The sequence below is a fragment of the Poromitra crassiceps genome (genome assembly GCF_964638095.1).
Source record: "Poromitra crassiceps genome assembly, chromosome: 5".
NCBI lineage: Eukaryota > Metazoa > Chordata > Actinopteri > Beryciformes > Melamphaidae > Poromitra > Poromitra crassiceps.
In genome coordinates, this window is record NC_139642.1 from 51,076,613 (window position 1) to 51,096,870 (window position 20,258).

At 48.5% G+C, this 20,258-nt stretch overlaps 2 protein-coding genes across 2 annotated transcripts in view; one reads left to right on the forward strand and one right to left on the reverse strand.

Moving 5' to 3' along the window:
* The window catches only part of slc1a5 (solute carrier family 1 member 5), a 402,415-nt gene that overhangs the window by 316,160 nt on the left and 65,997 nt on the right, over positions 1-20,258 (forward strand). The gene's annotated exons all lie outside the window — the stretch shown is intronic.
* dscaml1 (Down syndrome cell adhesion molecule like 1) overlaps positions 1-20,258 on the reverse strand; it is a gene marked incomplete at its 3' end in the record, with an annotated part of 139,247 nt that overhangs the window by 62,710 nt on the left and 56,279 nt on the right. Inside the window, exons 2-3 of the mRNA XM_083636914.1 lie at positions 1,339-1,485; positions 578-856 (exon numbers count right to left, since the gene is read on the reverse strand). Coding sequence (XP_083493040.1) covers positions 578-856; positions 1,339-1,485 — 426 coding nt within the window. The remainder of the gene's footprint in view (positions 1-577; positions 857-1,338; positions 1,486-20,258) is intronic.

Consider the following 20,258-nt stretch of genomic DNA (forward strand, 5'->3'; position numbering starts at 1 on the left):
CCGCGGCCAGTCGGCCCAGAGTCCACTAACTTTACCCTTATCCCCACCGCACTCGCCCTTCTCCACACATCTCTCTCATTCTTACACACAGCCTTCTCTCTCTCGCTCTCTCTCTTTCTCCCTCACTCTCTCTCTCTCTCCCTCACTCTCTCTCCCGCTGTCTCACATGCTCGGTAAGCAGAGCGACCACCCCTCTCCTCGGTCACCGTAGCGAGGCCTCAGCGGGGTTTGGGAGCACGGCGGGGGAACGAGCCGTCCCTGGAGATCAGGCTCACGCTCGGCTCAGAGAGGGGGTGGGGGGCGAAGACATGGAGGTGACACGGGGGCCAGGACACAGCCAGTGGAGTTTAAACCATACCTGCCTCCATCCTCCCTTCCTCTCCCGTGACCTAACGTGACATCCACTACTTCACGTCCATCTCTCTCCATCTCACTCCACTCAATGTGGAGCCGTGGGGCGTCGAGAGAAGTAGATACAGTTAGATGCTGGTGTGTGATGCTTTTGTGTGTGTGAGGAGGAGGGGTCGTCTAATGTTTTTCTTCTCTCTTTTGTTTGACCTCTCCTCTCCTCTCTTACCTATGACGTTGAGGTGTCCCGTCACCTCCTTGGAGCCGAAGCTGTTGGTGACCTCGCAGATGTAGTTGCCGCTGTCCTCCAGCCTCAAGTCGGAAACGGTGAGGCCTGTGAGGCGCCGCGTCCAGCGGGAGTCTGCCGGCAGCGGGCGGCCATCCTTTAGCCAGCGGATGGTGGGGTTGGGGTATCCGGAGGCGGTGCAGGGCAGCTCCACACTGCGCCCCACCTGCACCTCACCGGACTGGAAACTGTCCAGCACTGACGGGGTGGACTCCGTAGGGTCTGGAGGTGGAGGAGGTCATAGATGTTAGACATTGATTTGAAATCGTCAATGGTTTCGCTGATTTTCATGAAGGACATTTTCATTGAGTGTGTTTACACAATAATCATATAACAGAATAATCAGGTAACTGGCAATAATCTGATTTCCTCGTTTACATGCACTTTAGTAAATAGCGGGAACTCACTTTGAACATTGACTGCAATGAATAAACCTGATGATTCAGCAGAAAGCTAGGCGTGTTTATCGGTTTTCACATAAACGAATAACGCCCTTTCTTCGGTAAAGCCTGCCGTTTTCATGACCACTCAATAATCAGGTAACTATAGAAATCCCATAATAATCGGTTTATTAGTGTGCATGTCAATGCACTCATTGTAGGAGCTCCTTGGAATTGAGCCCTAAAACAGAGAATATAATGGTTCAAGAAGAGCCACTACTCATATAGTATAACTAAGAGTTGAAGTGGCAACTTGTTGCATACCCATAACAGAGAGCCTGGCTCCATTGCTCTGGCGGGTCTCTCCACTGTACTTGTGCTTGGTGATGCAGCGGTAGGTGGACAGAGCATCCTCCTTCTGCACTTCTGAGATGTACAGAGCTCCGAATGAGGTCAGGAAGAAACGGTTACCTGAGGACAGGAGAGCGGGAGCGGGTGGAGGGAGGAGGAGGGGAGGACATGTTAAGTCAATATGTCTGTGTACTGTAACAGATACTGTAGGCCTACAGTAGAGTATATGCCATTATCAGTGACATCAATTGTGTCTAGTGTATCGTGTTTTGACTCACAGACTGACTCACAGACTTATATTTTCACTCCCATTTAACCAACAGAGACATATGCAAATGTAGGGTTCTCATCTATTTTAGTGTGACACTTTTCAACGTACGTATTGATAAATGATATGGCGTTCAAAATCTTTAAAAAATTCACTCCAGTGGCCTTATTTACACAAGTAATGTAGGAATTCACTCCAGTGGCCTTATTTACACAAGTAATGTAGGAATTCACTCCAGTGGCATTATTTACACAAGTAATGTAGGAATATACTGTAACATAGTATGCTACTAAAGAAATTGTGAGCACATTGTGTGGCCACTGAGCAAATTTGGAAGGTCATGAGACTTGGGGATGTAGTGGAATGATGAAATTAAGAATTTTATGAAATTAAGATTTTTTTTTAAATCATTTTAAATGTGAGGTTCTGTCATTTTTACTGTAACCTTGACTTACACTAACTGCAACCTCCCCCCACATTGGATCTTCCCCTGTATTAAAGGGATAGTTCACTTTTTTTAATTAAAGTCTAGCCTTATTTGCTACTATCCAATGGTGATGTTGATTGGCAGAGTTCTTTCTCAGCACAATCCATGCTGTTCCTCATAGTAGCTCTGGAAATTTGGGCAAAAATGAATGCAAGGTCAATGAGGTCACGCTCCTCTACGTACAAGTTGACTAAGGCTCACTAAAATGTCATCCACAGTCACACAAATTTTAGTTTAGTGAGCTGTAGTCAGCTTGTACATACAGGGGTGTGACCCCATTGAACTTGCATTCATTTGTTCCCAACTTTTTCATTTTATTTTTCATTTTTCTATAGAACACAAAGAAAACAAAACAGACACAATAAAATAAAATAAAAAACAAACAAAAACAAACATACAACATAATTAACATTCAACATTACAGTGGTGCTACCAGCCACATAAGGTGCTTATGTGCTTGCAGTCGATGTACTAGAGATCTCATGCAAGTGGTCTATAGAAAACCAGTTGGGCGAGTCACCCGTCGCCCCTAACCTCATCGAGATAGGCTAAAAACGGGTCCATTTGTTCCCAACTTTTAAGAGCTACTATGAGGAACAGCATGGATCGTGCTGAGAAAGAACTCTACCAATCACCATTGGTAAGTAGCAAATCGGGCTAGACTTTAAAAAAAATTATGAACTATCCCTTTAATTCTATCAAATTTCTTGACTGTGAAAATAGAATTGAACTAGAAGTGCACTCATGAGAGAGTGCAGACCTCCACCAAGGGCAATTAGTCCAGTCTGCTATGATATGCACATTTCCTGACTCGGATCGGATCCGCTCCAAAATCAAATGGTTCTTCCTTGGCCCATGCTACACCTTTCCACCAAGTTTCCTGAAGATTGGGCCAGTAGTTTTTTCCCGTAATCCTGCTAACGAATAGACAGACAGACAGCACCGAAAACATAACCTCGTTGGCAGAGGTACAAAAAAATATTGTTGAGGGCCACAAAGGTCATGTAGGATATGTGCTGCTCTAATAAACTGGATTTTGGCATTCAGGATGCCAGAATTCAAATGAGAAGACATTTTCCACAGAAGCCAGTGGATTGAGAAGAAATACATGTGGAGTAGAGTGTACAGTATGATAGCCCCGCCCCCGCGAGGCCAACAGTAACTACAGCACTTAAGGGAACACATGGGAGCTTTTAGGAAAGCACATCTCGTGTGTCCATCCAGTGAGATCTGTACAATAAAGGGCAGAGGAAAGAAAATAGATAGGGGAGCTACTGTAGGTGTTAATAATTGATGTGTGTGTGTGTGTGTGTGTGTGTGTGTGTGTGTGTGTGTGTGTGTGTGTGTGTGTGTGTGTGTGTGTGTGTGTGTGCGTGTGTGTTGTGGTAACAGTAGATTAGTGTCATTTTCATTTCACATCAGTGACTTGGTCTACCTCTGATTTATCTACATGTCGATATATATATATATATAGAGAGAGAGAGAGAGAGAGAGAGCGAGAGAGGGAGAGAGAGCGAGCGAGAGAGAGAGAGAGAGATGAGGAGAGTGTATTTCAGTGTTTGGTTCTTTACTCTCCTCTGAATCTTTTTGTATTCTGTTTTCCCAAGGGGTTATTTTAGACAGTGTGCACTTCAGAGACTGTAGATTGTAGTTTGTTTCAGAATGTTTGGTTATGTGAATGCTATTCTGTGTGTGTGCATGTGTTTGCACGTACATACAGTACGTGCACGCGTGGGTAAGTGAACATGCCAGGTTGCCGTTTGCAGTACATGAGGTTGCATTGTTTCTGTCCAGTGTTTACAAGAGAGAGCTTGAGTAAAATGGATGTAGTTCAATACATTTTAAATATGCCATGCACACAAACACAAACACACACATTATGCATACAGTAAACACACACACAGACACACACCTTGAAGGAGTAGGTCAGCATGTGCTCATGGCACAGACACAATGTATGCCGAGACAATTAGAGCTGGTGTTGGCTATGTTATGTGTTGATTGTTGTTGCTGTCCTGGTCATTGCCCCGCCCCCTCTGCCGATCTGGGGAGTGTTGTAGACTAGCACATGCTTCCTCCGATACATGTGCAGTCACCAGCCGCTTCTTCTTACCTACAGTAACAGTGAGGAGCTTCACCGGCAGTGACCAGGACAGACACACATCTGCAGACACGCCTTGTGCCTGTATGGACGCTGCACTACTCGGATGCCCACAAGCGCTTGTTTCTGTATAGACGGTTTTCAATAATGAGAGACTAGAAGGAAGGTATAACAAACTTTAATGAGGGGACAAACAACATTTAGATTTGGCGTATGACTCCATGATGTGATGTCGCTCCTCCTGAGCGAGAGGACGTCAGTGATGTATAGGATAGAGAACCCTCCATAGTAGGGCTGGCACGGATCACGGATAATCCGTGACCCGTACGGATCAGCCCCCACGGTTCGGCACACGGTTCGGAACGTCGTGGTCCGCGGACTCCCCCCCCCCCCCCCTCCCCTTTCGTTTCATTTAACGTTTAACGTTAGTGTATGAGAACGCCCAGCGCAGCCAGACACAGACAGGAATAATCATGGCAAGCACAAGTGAGCTTCCTCAACCCTTGTCGCCGCTGTAAAGTATCTCTGAAGGCTGTGGCTAGTGGCTCCTAAAGACAGCGTGACAACAAACTTATTTCAACACCTCTGAAAAAGCACAGGAATGCGATCAGCGTGTTGCGCGCTGCACAATATAACGAGAGCCACAACACACACACGCGCACACGTTTCACAAACACATTATCACCGGACGGTGAAATGTTGCCTTAGGACACATAACAACAAAACAATACGTGGGGCCACTAAGTAGCTTAACGTAGCATCAACGTTATATTTCCAGACTGACCTGGTCTGGTCTGTAGGTCTGTACCCGTGTCATGTGACTGGTGCAAACAACAGCCACGAAGTTAGGCATAGCAGTGCCACCTAAAACAGGAAGTTTTGCCTGCCTTCAGAGTAAAAGCAAACATTGTGTCACTTATGAGAAAAAAATATTTTTTGAGCTGTGCAGGGCAACAAATGGTTAGAGAATTATAATAGTATTAAAAAAATCTAATCGAAAATCTAATTTTGAGAGAAAAAATCTGATCTATATATTTTTTTGCTGATCCGAAAAATCCGTGATCCGTGGCTCAAAATCCGTCACGCGATCCGATCCGTGGGTTTTCTGATCCGTGCCAGCCCTACTCCATAGGGAGTTCTACAGGAGCATTACATTGGTGGTGTTCAGGGGAGGAGGTGGGTCGAAACAACTGCAACGGCATAGAATCAGAGACTGCGGGTGACACACAAGGTGAGTTACACACAGACAAATACCAGGGGCCTGATATAAACTACTACTCCATTCATGTGATACTCCATTCAAGTGATTGGCCAGCAGGCCAGAGAGAGGGAAAGCGTGGGAGACAGTGATTGGACAGGATTGAAGGGGCGTGACTATTTATAACTGAGTGACATAACCTGAACTGGCTGCAGGGGAGATAGAGATGAATAGAAGGAATCAATTAATTAATGAATGAGATAGTTCAATCAGGTATTGACTAAGGTAGCCTTCATTATTGAAAATTGTCTGAGACATTATTTAACTTGACAACAAAAACATTCTAAATTGAACCCCAGCTCACTTCCTGTTGCAGTGTTTGCTATGGCCACGAAAAAAAAAAAAGAGAAGCAGAGCAGGACTGACAATTCTGTGAAAACCGTCTATAGCATGAAAACTGAGAGCTTCAACGTTTGTCACTTTTTTGTTCTTGAATTAAAAGTGAATGGTCGTCAATTAGTTTTGCTCATTTCCTGAAAAGTGTGGCGATACGGTAGAATAATTAATCAAACACCATGTAGGGATATGTTTTTCATATTTTCATAAAATATCCATAAAAATGTCAATAAATGATTTTCTATGTGTTTGAGCATCATAGGTAAGTATCAATGACCAAGCTAGTGCGTGTGTGTGTGTGTGCGTGTGTGTGTGTGTGTGTGTGTGTGTGTGTGTGTGTGTGTGTGTGTGTGTGTCCGCTGCCACAATGTGAGTGACGACAATCGATGCACTTTATGGCTGCACAGCTCCATCCAAAGGGGATTTATTAAAACAGAGAGGACAGGCTTGGCTCCGTGCCACACACATAAACACACACACACACACACACACACACGCGCACGCACGAAGTACGCACGCACAAACACACACACAAACAAACACACACACACACACACACACACACTATCACTCTAACAAGACTGAGCTGCGAAGGAGACCGAAGCATGGATGTCTTGCCTCAAAGCTGACAAGCTTTGACTCACTACACAAACTGTGCATCACACCACATGCTTTCACTCACAATATGGCAAAACCTCCCAAAATGTTGGCACCACTTTGCATTAATATGTGGGACTTTTATGTAGCAATTAGGATTCTCTTTTGTTTCCCCCCCACACATAGCTGCATCTAGACTGGTTTTTGTGAAGCATCTGGCACGCGCACATAAAAACCAGCAAATCTAGCAATAACACCTGTGACGATTTTAATACACAATAATCAATAAATGTTCCGTCGGATCATTACCTCCGTAACACCGACCGTCTGTCCCGGTCTGTCCGCCCGTCGAGAGGCCGCTCACTGCAGTACATCACCTCCACTCTGCAGCTAAAACTCCTCCCCTCTGGAGTGAAACTGCTCTCCTGTTGAGCTCCAGCGAGTGCCACTTGCGTCCGTCTCCGACGAATAAAGTTATCCGCCTCAGACCTTTCTGCAGCCCGGCTACACGAGCTGAGATGGTCCGTCCACTGTGCGGTCTTCATGGCTATCCAAAATTATATTTTCAAATAGGCATTCTTTTGAAAAACAGATTGCATATTGGGGGTCAAATAGTTTTACTACTAATTATGTTTGATTACTGAAACTATTAAAACGTCATAAAGGGCCATATTAACCATAGATAGAGCCCAAACAAACAGAAACTAAATAGTTGCATTGGGAGGGGAGAAATGGCAGAGCGGAGTCTTCTCTGCTCCTTCAGTGCTGAAATGCATTCTGGGCAGTGTTCAATTATTGAACCAGAGGGACAAAATGATCATTGTTGGAGGTAAATTATCGTACAAATACGATAATTATCGTACATCTGGTGTTTTGGAAAGTTTTCTGCTGGACACATTGACTGTATATTATTATTGTTACAGTAAGTACAGTAGCCCAAGTGTCGTCACAGGTGTTATCTGCACAGATGGCTTTTTTTTAACATGTGCATTATAATGCCACCTTTTTCTCCATATTTCTGCCCTGGGGGCATGTTTTAATTTTTTGGGTGTATTTTCCTAAGAATCTTGAGTCCTAACTGTAAATTATATATATATTATTTTACCTGCACCACGCTCTTTAAGCCTTACAGGATAATATGCCCCCTACAACACAGTGCTACACCCTGTCACAACATGCCCAGAGAGAGGAACACAGAGCTGAAGGGGGTGAAGGTAAAAGAGTGAATAAATTGAGAGAAGGTTAAAGAACAGAGAGAGAGAGAGAGAGAGAGAGAGAGAGAGTTGTGAGCAGGACATTAAAGGGATATTTATGATTTTTTCTGACGTGGGGTTGTACGAGATATCAGTGTCGTACTACATAGCCTACAGTCTGTCTACCTCACACAACCCCATGGCCACAGTCTACTGTGTAGTACACTGACTATCCTCACACAACCCCGCATCAAAAAAAATCCCTGCCTCTCACTTTCATTCGCCGTTTCTTTCTCTCCCTCTTGTTCAGAGAGTGGCAGATGAAGTGAAATATTAATTAGTCAAATCCCTCGTCTCCCTCCACTGCCTTCTTCAGTGTTCTTCACTCTCCCTACACTCTTTTTCTACTCGATATTTAATTTCCAGTCGATGGCCGTCCTCCTTCCTGTGGAGATTGACACACCTACTCTGTAGCAGCAGAGAGCAGAGGAGAGGCAGGCCTGACCAGCGGAGAGCAGAGCAGAGGCAGGCCTGACCAGCGGAGAGGAGAGCAGAGGCAGGCCTGACCCCCACAGGGAGGAGAGGGCAGATGGAGATGGATGGAGGAGAGATGGGGAGATAAAGAGAAACATGCCGCTGGGAGTGACAGAGGAGGGAGGAAGAGAGTGAGAGGGATGAGGGGCCTGCAGGCCTAAGAATCACACATGGGTACAAACAACTCTCTCTCTCTCTCTCTCTCTCTCTCCCCCCTTGCAAGCCTCTCCTTTTGGGAGAGCAAATCAATTCTCGTCTAGTCTGCCTACACCCCCAGGAGTTGTTTGTTGTTGTTGTTGTTGTTGTTGAGTGTGTGTGTGTGCATGCATGTCTGTGTGTGTGTGTGTGTGTGTGTGTACACAGTGTGTTTTTGCCGTTGGAGGCAGGATGAGGTTTTTGAGGTCTATCCCGCACCCAAGAGAGAGTCCAAACCCCCACACTTCCTCCCCGTCTCTTTTATTTCCTCCCTTTCGTTATCTATCTGGATGACATCTTGCCTGCGTTCTCAATCTGCCTTCTCCTCGTCTCCCCTCTGCCCTCTGCCTCTCCCCCCAGCCTCTCCTCCTCTCTCTCTGTCTCCCCTCTGCCCTCTGCCTCTCCCCCCAGCCTCTCCTCCTCTCTCCCTGTCTCCCCTCTGCCCTCTGCCTCTCCCCCCAGCCTCTCCCCCTCTCTCCCTGTCTCCCCTCTGCCTCTCCCCCCAGCCTCTCCTCCTCTCCCCTCTGCCCTCTGCCTCTCCCCCCAGCCTCTCCTCCTCTCCCCTCTGCCCTCTGCCTCTCCCCCCAGCCTCTCCTCCTCTCCCCTCTGCCCTCTGCCTCTCCCCCCAGCCTCTCCTCCTCTCCCCTCTGCCCTCTGCCTCTCCCCCCAGCCTCTCCTCCTCTCCCCTCTGCCTCTCCCCCCAGCCTCTCCTCCTCTCCCCTCTGCCCTCTGCCTCTCCCCCCAGCCTCTCCTCCTCTCCCCTCTGCCCTCTGCCTCTCCCCCCAGCCTCTCCTCCTCTCCCCTCTGCCCTCTGCCTCTCCCCCCAGCCTCTCCTCCTCTCCCCTCTGCCCTCTGCCTCTCCCCCCAGCCTCTCCTCCTCTCCCCTCTGCCCTCTGCCTCTCCCCCCAGCCTCTCCTCCTCTCCCCTCTGCCCTCTGCCTCTCCCCCCAGCCTCTCCTCCTCTCCCCTCTGCCCTCTGCCTCTCCCCCCAGCCTCTCCTCCTCTCTCCCTGTCTCCCCTCTGCCCTCTGCCTCTCCCCCCAGCCTCTCCTCCTCTCTCCCTGTCTCCCCTCTGCCCTCTTCCTCTCCCCCCAGCCTCTCCTCCTCTCTCCCTGTCTCCCCTCTGCCCTCTGCCTCTCCCCCCAGCCTCTCCTCCTCTCCCCTCTCTCTTTCAGGAGGGTCTGTAAGTAATGGAGTCGGTTCAGCCGATCAGCCCGAGGCGCGGAGTCAAGCCAAGTGCAGAGTGAAGCTGCTACTGGATCTCCTCTCTGTGTGTGTCTGACTGTGTGTGCCAGAAATCACACAGACACAGAGAGAGAGAGAGGGGGAGAGACTGAGAGAGAGAGGGAGGGAGAGAGAGGGGGAGGGAGAGACTGAGAGAGAGAGGGAGGGAGAGAGAGAGGGAGGGAGGGAGAGACTGAGAGAGGGAGGGAGAGAGAGAGAGGGGGATGGAGAGACTGAGAGGGAGGGAGGGAGAGACTGAGAGAGGGAGGGAGAGACAGGTACAGAAAGAGAGAAAGAGAAAGACACCAATGCAAAAGAAGAGGGCGCCCTGGAGCATCGCTTGTCTTCCCCAAAGTTCCCCCAGAGAGAGAAGACTCCCTTTTCTTTGAGATGGGAGGGAGGGTGAGGAGGAGGAGGAGGAGGAGGAGGAGGAGGAGGAGGAGGAGGAGGAGGAGGAGGAGGAGGCAGAAGATGAAGGAATGGAGCATGGGGAAGGCACAGCTAAATATATCCCAATATGCTGTATATGGATGCCATTTTCAACAAATCATCGTCAACTTGGGAGAGGGGGAGGAATAACAACATGAGAGAACACAAAGTGGAAAACAACAGAAGAACAGAAAAAAATTGATAGAAAAAATATATACTGAGATGCTGACTAGACCATGGAGAAAAGAGAGACAGAAATAGATAAAAAGAAGATGGAGAGAGAGGAAGAGAGGGAGAGAAAGAGAGAGAGGAGAGAGAGAGGATAAACAGTGTGTGAGAGAGAGAGAGAGATAGAGAGAGAGGAGAGATTTGGAGAGAAACAGAGCGAGAGAGGAAATGGCGTAAGTAAGGTTTTTCTTGGTGCTGCCATGCAAATGTAGGCGGCACTGCAGCGATGCTAACTAACAGCAATTCACACTGTTGGACTCATCACTTATTAATGCTCTATGGCTCCCCCTCCCTCCCTCCCTCCCTCCCTCCCTCCCTCCCTCTCTCTCTCTCTCTCTCTCTCTTTCTCTTTCCCTCTCTCTTTCTCTTTCCCTCTCTTTCTCTTTCCCTCTTTCTCTCTCTGTTCCCCTCTTCCCTGCTCTCGCCAGGCTCCCTCGTTTCCGTTCGCTCTCTCGCTCGCTCGCTCGCTGTTGCTAGGGCCTGCGCGCTCACGTGACAACAGCTGGGTAGGGGGCGCTGCGGTGGCACACGGCGACATGTGCGAGTGTGTGTTTGGTGTGCGTTTTGCGTGTGCTTGTGTGTGTGTGTGTATGTGCGACAGTATGTCAAGGGCCACTTCGTTAGGGGGAGGGGAAAAAAAGTGAATCAGCCTTCTAAATGACGGTGATGCAGATTAGAGGAGAGGACAGAAACAGTTGAATGGCTCTGTGGTTGATTGGGAGGCCTGGGCTAGGCCACAGACAGTGCATCAGACTTTACTTTGCCACCATGTCTTTTTGAAACCAAAGCAGATGCAGAACACTCTCCATAGTGACTGTTACTGTCATGGCCACACACATGATATGGCCAAACGATATTAGCTCGAATTCTGATGGCTTAGCACAGTACAGGCCAATGGATGTATGAGTGTTTGTGTAGATGGAAACATGTCACACACACACACACACACACACACACACACACAGTCTCACTATATGTCTCACATTCTACAAATTTGCCCTCCCACTCTCTCACAAACCACATTTGTGAAACAGAGAGTTCACTCAACTCTGTGTGTGTGTGTGTGTGTGTGTGTGTGTGTGTGTGTGTGTGTGTGTGTGTGTGTGTGTGTGTGTGTGTGTGTGCGCGTGTGCGTGCGTGTCTGTGTGTGTGTGTGTGTGTGTGTGTGAAACATCCTCACACACAAAAGGGATGGTATAAAGATGAGTAGAGTGGACTAAATCCTACACATTGCTTATGCATTCTCCTCCTCCTTACAGTGTTCACCTCATTCACCTTCTCTCCTCTCCCTCTGTCTGCCCATCATCATCACAGTATCTTAAAAGTCTAAATCTACTGATTTAGCATTCTGCTCTCTCTCTCTCTCCCTCCCTTCCTCTCACTCACTCTCTCCCTCCCTCTCACTCTCTCTCTCCTTCCCTCTCTCTCTCCCTCCCTCTCTCTCTCCCTCTCACTCTCCTTCTCTCTTGATCTATTCATCCTGTCCCACATTCTGCAATGGCAATGCAAGGTGTGGGCCCATGTGGGTATGTGTGAGGTATAGTGTGTGTGTGTGTGTGTGTGTGTGTGTGTGTGTGTGTGTGTGTGTGTGTGTGTGTGTGTGTGTGTGTGTGTGTGTGTGCGTGCGTGCGTGCGTGTGTGTGAGTGTGTCTGAAAGGAATAGGAGGAGAGAAATGGAGGGAAAGTATATTGATGTGCCTGACTGCACGTCGTATCGTATGCTAGTTCAATATGTATCACATACAGAAGCTGCTGTTTGACCACAGACAGATCTGTCATGCTGTAGCAAGTGAAACCCTCTTCCTCCACTTCCCACAGCCCTTTGTTGTTATTATGCTCAAGCACTTCCATTATAGCCCACATAAGCAACACTGTGCTGAGAGAGAGAGAGAGAGAGAGAGAGAGAGAGACAGAGAGAGAGACAGAGAGAGAGAGTGAGAGAGGAGGAGAGACCTTAGTGGAACCTATTCTATAAATACCCCCAGTCCTCTGTGCTGCGATGTTAAAGGCCCATTCACAAGCCAGGGTTGCTGTTTATTTCTTCTGCCCTTTCATCCCGAGGCCTGCTCTCACCTATTGAGGAACAAGTACACTACTACACACACTGAGACTGACACTCACAATCACCTACAGTACACATCCACATGCTACACACACTGAGAATGACACTCACAATCACCTACAGTACACACCCACACGCTACACACACTGACACTCACAATCACCTACAGTACACACCCACACGCTACACACACTGACACTCACAATCACCTACAGTACACACCCACACGCTACACACACTGAGACTGACACTCACAATCACCTACAGTACACACTCACATGCTACACACACTGAGACTGACACTCACAATCACCTACCGTACACATCCACATGCTACACAACACTGAGACTGACACTCACAATCACCTACAGTACACATACACACACTACACACACTGAGAATGACACTCACAATCACCTACAGTACACACCCACATGCTACACACACTGAGAATGACACTCACAATCACCTACAGTACACACCCACACGCTACACACACTGAGAATGACACTCACAATCACCTACAGTACACATACACACACTACACACACTGAGAATGACACTCACAATCACCTACAGTACACACCCACATGCTACACACACTGAGAATGACACTCACAATCACCTACAGTACACATACACACGCTACACACACTGAGACTGACACTCACAATCACCTACAGTACACACCCACACGCTACACACACTGACACTCACAATCACCTACAGTACACATCCACATGCTACACACACTGAGAATGACACTCACAATCACCTACAGTACACATACACACGCTACACACACTGAGACTGACACTCACAATCACCTACAGTACACACCCACACGCTACACACACTGACACTCACAATCACCTACAGTACACACCCACACGCTACACACACTGAGACTCACAATCACCTACAGTACACACCCACACGCTACACACACTGACACTCACAATCACCTACAGTACACACCCACACGCTACACACACTGACACTCACAATCACCTACAGTACACACCCACACGCTACACACACTGACACTCACAATCACCTACAGTACACACTCACACGCTACACACACTGAGACTGACACTCACAATCACCTACAGTACACACCCACACGCTACACACACTGACACTCACAATCACTTACAGTACACACTCACACGCTACACACACTGACACTCACAATCACCTACAGTACACACCCACACGCTACACACACTGACACTCACAATCACTTACAGTACACACTCACACGCTACACACACTGAGACTCACAATCACCTACAGTACACATCCACACGCTACACACACTGAGACTGACACTCACAATCACCTACAGTACACACCCACACGCTACACACACTGACACTCACAATCACTTACAGTACACACTCACACGCTACACACACTGACACTCACAATCACCTACAGTACACACCCACACGCTACACACACTGACACTCACAATCACCTACAGTACACATACACACACTACACACACTGAGACTGACACTCACAATCACCTACAGTACACATACACACGCTACACACACTGAGACTGACACTCACAATCACCTACAGTACACATACACACACTACACACTCACTGAGTGAAATAACGTTAAAGGTGCTATCATCTGTAGCATTTTAAAATCAACAAACACATGATTAATTTTGAGACAGTAGTATAATTACCAATAAACAAATTAGATGTTTGCCAAGTAGACTCGACATGCCTCCATAGTCCATACGGCATTACCATTGTGTGCCAGTGGGTCAGATTTCACAGTGTTATTGATTGCATTATGTCGCAAGGGAAAATTGCTTTGTGGCACGAAACAAGAATAGGCCTGCAGTTCTTCCAGCTAAAGCTTTCTCACAATGGCAAAAAGTAGAACAATAAAATATCTATATGGATATAACAGTTTCTCAATAAGCTCTGACCCTTCTCCATGCTGTTCAAAAGAAACGTGTGTGGACTGATACCAACGCGCGCGAGGGAAGACGAGTAACCTGGTTATGACATGGAGCAACAGGGTTTATGGGCTATGTGGTCTTCATTTTGACAAGCAGTATGCCACTAGCATGAGCTTGCAAGAGGCTACCAATCTTCTTCACATACTGTAGTCTGGAGTGTTCAAGGTCCAGAGCAGACCAGCACCATGGACAGCTCCACTGGCATACATAGGATACACAGCCTGAAATAGCAAAAGCATCTTGTGTATGGTGTCAAAGAAGAAGCCACAGTAGTACAACGGTTGGCACAACAACAGTGTGTGTGTGTGTGTGTGTGTGTGTGTGTGTCTGTCTGTCTGTCTGTCTGTCTGTCTGTCTGTCTGTCTGTGTGTGTGTGTGTGTGTGTGTGTGTGTGTGTGTGCGCGTGTGCGCGTGCGCGTGCATGTGTCTAGATTAGAGTGACATTACCTACAAATTCACAGTGGGTAGTTGGGCACAGTGGCAGGATAATGAAACAGTAATGTTGCATGGTCCAGTGCTGTACAGACACAGCCTAGCAACGGTCACTCAACATTTTAACATCTTGGTTTCTTTCAAAAACGTATGCTTATATATGAATCACGACACAGACTACGGAAGCCGTGCAGCTATAGGCGGCCCTCAAACACGTAAACACTCCATAGAACTGTGTAAGAAAGAGAGCCATCTGTTCAAAAATGATTCAAATAAATAGCTCATTGTACCAGAGGCAATGCAACGCAGCAGAGCAACCTTGTGGGTGTTTTTACATTGCCCATTAAAATCAACCAATCAAATCAATGTGTATCCATGATCCTGTAGTTAAAGTACATTTACTTAATCAATTTAGTATCAATTAATATAGCCTAACGTTACACTTCCAAAACCCTGCATAACCAACTGCATTATCACTTGGCAAAACTCAATATCCGACTTGAGATCCCCTCGGAAAACCATGGCTAGCATGCAACCACACGCTACAAAGACAGAGTCTGTGTACAACAAACAAACAAACAAAAAAAAACAAAAAATGAATCTGTTATAATTGCTAGGCTTGCTACTCTTACATGTATAATTCTGCCTGAACTGGTCAATCACAACATCAAAACACAATATGCCTGTACATGGCATTAGAACCAACACTGCTTTACACACAACCGATTGGGATACTTGTGTGTTAAAATGCCTGTATGCCAAAGAAACAGGAGAGTTTTCTGAGTGACAGAGAAAGAAAGGAAGAAAAAAGTCATCCCTCCTCCTCCTCCTCCTCCTCCCCCTCCTCCTCCTCCTCCTCCCCGGCTAATTTACTTGATAATTACCAAGGGGCCATTATGGCTGATTTCAAGGAGGTATTGGGAAGGCCTCCTAAAAGCTATTACATTTGAGCTGCTCATATCTACCCCCCCCCCCCCCCCCCTTACATCATACATATGCACAAACACACACACACACACACACACACACACACACACACACACACACTACATAAAACATGACTTGTACAACTGTGACTCGAATAGGGCCCAACATGTAATTAACACCCTCACCCCGTCTTCACCAAGGGCAGGAGTGTGCGTGCGTGCGTGTGTGTGTGTGTGTGTGCGTGCGTGTGTGTGTGTGCGTGCGTGCGTGTGTGTGTGTGTGTGTGCGTGCGTGTGTGTGTGTGTGTGTGTGTGTGCATGTCTGTGCCCATGTGCACGCATGCATGCCTGTGTGTTTATGTGTTGAGAGGCGGGCAGGCGTGAAGGATCATAAAGATTGGATTCTAATAAAATGTCCCCATCCTCCTGAATCCCCCTCCTGCCCTCTCCCCCCTACCTGCCATATTAACACCCCCATTACAAGGCCAGATGAATGGAAATGAATGGAGCCGCCGTGTGATTCCCCGAGTGTGGAATCAATAGCGCTCCCCTCCTCCTCCACCCATCCTCCCTCCTCCTCCACCACTCCTCCCTCCTCCTCCACCCCTCCTCCTCCACCACCCATCCTCCCTCCTCCTCCACCACTCCTCCTCCACCCCTCCTCCTCCACCACTCCTCCTCCACCCCTCCTCCCTCCTCCTCCACCCCTCCTCCTCCACCACTCCTCCTCCACCACTCCTCCCTCCTCCTCCACCCCTCCTCCTCCACCCCTCCTCCTCCACCACTCCTCCCTCCTCCTCCACCCCTCCTCCTCCACCCATCCTCCCTCCTCCTCCACCCTTCTCCCTCCTCCACCCATCCTCCCTCCTCCTCCTCCACCCCTCCACCACTCCTCCCTCCTCCTCCACCTCCACCACTCCTCCCTCCTCCTCCACCCATCCTCCCTCCTCCTCCACCCCTCCTCCCCCACCCATCCTCCCTCCTCCTCCACCTCCACCACTCCTCCCTCCTCCTCCACCCATTCTCCCTCCTCCTCCACCCCTCCTCCACCCTTCTCCCTCCTCCTCCACCCATCCTCCCTCCTCCTCCTCCACCCCTCCTCCTCCACCCATCCTCCCTCCTCCTCCACCCCTCCACCACTCCTCCCTCCACCCCTCCTCCTCCACAACTCCTCCCTCCTCCTCCACCCCTCCTCCTCCACCCCTCTCCCTCCTCCTCCTCCACCTCCACCCATCCTCCCTCCTCCTCCACCACTCCTCCCTCCTCCTTCACCCATCCTCCCTCCTCCTCCACCACTCCTCCCTCCTCCTCCACCCCTCCTCCTCCACCACTCCTCCCTCCTCCTCCACCCATCCTCCCTTCTCCTCCACCCCTCTCCCTCCTTCTCCTCCACCCCTCTCCCTCCTTCTCCTCCACCCCTCTCCCTCCTCCTCCTCCACCCCTCTCCCTCCTCCTCCACCCCTCTCCCTCCCTCGCTCACTCCTTCCCTGTCGCTGCTATCATTTCCTATTCTTCTACCCTCTGTTGGCTCTGAAGAATTGGCATGTGTTTGACAAAGGGAAATCTACACCTACTGACAATAGGCTCTCTCTCTCTCTCTCTCTCTCTCTCTCTCTCTCTCTCATATGAAATGAATGACACTTGCTCCTTCCTCCTTTCTATTCACAGTCAAAGCAGACAGTCCATAATAGTGAAGTGCTATTGAGAAGAATCCAGACATAGAGAGAGCGGCGAGGAGGACGGCATATTAGCGCCACTCTCTTTGACTCTGCGAGAGACAAAAGCTTGTGTCAGGTCTGAAGAGGTTGTGTCAAAATAACACAAGAGGGCTTCATAAAGCACAGTTGTATAGATATTTCCTCGGCTCCTCTCGTTGTGTTTCCCTGAGTGCAGGAGGACACAGGCAGAGTAATTGAAGGGGACCCACGGATATACACACTCTGTCTATTCTTATCTCTCTACAAGTGTTCTGGTTTCTCAGCTCCAACCCTTGACCTTCTCATCCTCTTCTCCTGCCTTGTTCTGTCTGTTTTTGCCGGCTCGGTGTGATGCAGTGGTCTGAGGAAAGGCTCAGTGTGATGCAGTGGTCTGAAGATAGACTCAGTGTGATGCAGTGGTCTGAAGATAGACTCAGTGTGATGCAGTGGTCTGAGGATAGGATCAGTGTGATGCAGTGGTCTGAGGATAGGATCAGTGTGATGCAGTGGTCTGAAGATAGACTCAGTGTTGATGCAGTGGTCTGAGGATAGGATCAGTGTGATGCAGTGGTCTGAGGATAGACTCAGTGTGATGCAGTGGTCTGAGGATAGGCTCAGTGTGATGCAGTGGTCTGAAGATAGACTCAGTGTGATGCAGTGGTCTGAGGATAGACTCAGTGTGATGCAGTGGTCTGAAGATAGACTCAGTGTGATGCAGTGGTCTGAGGATAGACTCAGTGTGATGCAGTGGTCTGAAGATAGACTCAGTGTGATGCAGTGGTCTGAAGATAGACTCAGTGTGATGCAGTGGTCTGAAGATAGACTCAGTGTGATGCAGTGGTCTGAGGATAGGATCAGTGTGATGCAGCGGTCTGAGGATAGGATCAGTGTGATGCAGTGGTCTGAAGATAGACTCAGTGTTGATGCAGTGGTCTGAGGATAGGATCAGTGTGATGCAGTGGTCTGAGGATAGACTCAGTGTGATGCAGTGGTCTGAGGATAGGCTCAGTGTGATGCAGTGGTCTGAAGATAGACTCAGTGTGATGCAGTGGTCTGAGGATAGACTCAGTGTGATGCAGTGGTCTGAAGATAGACTCAGTGTGATGCAGTGGTCTGAGGATAGACTCAGTGTGATGCAGTGGTCTGAGGATAGGCTCAGTGTGATGCAGTGGTCTGAGGATAGGATCAGTGTGATGCAGTGGTCTGAGGATAAACTCAGTGTGATGCAGTGGTCTGAAGATAGACTCAGTGTGATGCAGTGGTCTGAAGATAGGCTCAGTGTGATGCAGTGGTCTGAGGATAGACTCAGTGAGATGCAGTGGTCTGAAGATAGACTCCGTGTGATGCAGTGGTCTGAGGATAGACTCAGTGTGATGCAGTGGTCTGAGGATAGGCTCAGTGTGATGCAGTGGTCTGAGGATAGACTCAGTGTGATGCAGTGGTCTGAGGATAGACTCAGTGTGATGCAGTGGTCTGAGGATAGGCTCAGTGTGATGCAGTGGTCTGATAGGCTCAGTGTGATGCAGTGGTCTGATGATAGACTCAGTGTGATGCAGTGGTCTGAGGATAGGCTCAGTGTGCTGCAGTGGTCTGAAGATAGACTCAGTGTGATGCAGTGGTCTGAGGATAGACTCAGTGTGATGCAGTGGTCTGAAGATAGACTCAGTGTGATGCAGTGGTCTGAAGATAGTCTCAGTGTGATGCAGTGGTCTGAAGATAGGCTCAGTGTGATGCAGTGGTCTGAAGATAGACTCAGTGTGATGCAGTGGTCTGAGGATAGACTCAGTGTGATGCAGTGGTCTGAGGATAGACTCAGTGTGATGCAGTGGTCTGAAGATAGTCTCAGTGTGATGCAGTGGTCTGAAGATAGGCTTGGTGTGATGCAGTGGTCTGAGGATAGGCTCAGTGTGATGCAGTGGTCTGAGGATAGGCTCATTGTGATGCAGTGGTCTGAGGATAGGATCAGTGTGATGCAGTGGTCTGAGGATAGACTCAGTGTGATGCAGTGGTCTGAGGATAGGCTCAGTGTGATGCAGTGGTCTGAAGATAGGCTCAGTGTGATGCAGTGGTCTGAGGATAGACTCAGTGTGATGCAGTGGTCTGAAGATAGACTCAGTGTGATGCAGTGGTCTGAGGATAGGCTTGGTGTGATGCAGTGGTCTGAGGATAGGCTCAGTGTGATGCAGTGGTCTGAAGATAGGCTTGGTGTGATGCAGTGGTCTGAGGATAGACTCAGTGTGATGCAGTGGTCTGAAGATAGGCTCAGTGTGATGCAGTGGTCTGAAGATAGGCTCGGTGTGATGCAGTGGTCTGAGGATAGGCTCAGTGTGATGCAGTGGTCTGAAGATAGGCTCGGTGTGATGCAGTGGTCTGAAGATAGGCTCAGTGTGATGCAGTGGTCTGAAGATAGGCTCGGTGTGATGCAGTGGTCTGAGGATAGGCTCAGTATGATGCAGTGGTCTGAAGATAGGCTCAGTGTGATGCAGTGGTCTGAGGTAGGGCTGGGCGATATGACAATATATTTTGTCTGGATGATAGAAAATGTATTTCGTCTGATATGATGCTCTATCGTTTATATCGTTGTGTTGCAAATCACACTCTTTACGGCAATATTGTCCGTCATTTGGTTGACGCTGTGCTTTCTTCATTCTGTTTTCTTTTTTACTCATGTCCACAGTCCACACACGCACCAGACTCTGTGTCAACAAGCCCCTTGCGTCCCTTTATAAGTGGCACAAATCAGCCGGTGAGTAGGCTAAAGAGCAGGGAGATGTTACCTCCACTCCGTCCGCCTAGCCTACCCAGGCATTTGCGCTGTGTTAAGTCCGCGTTTGATCCATATTTGCGTGTGTCCTCCTAACGTTAAACCTGGCAAAACATCTCCTCCCATCCTCTCATCGTCCCAAGGAAATCCCTTGAGGGCAACAAAACGTCTATC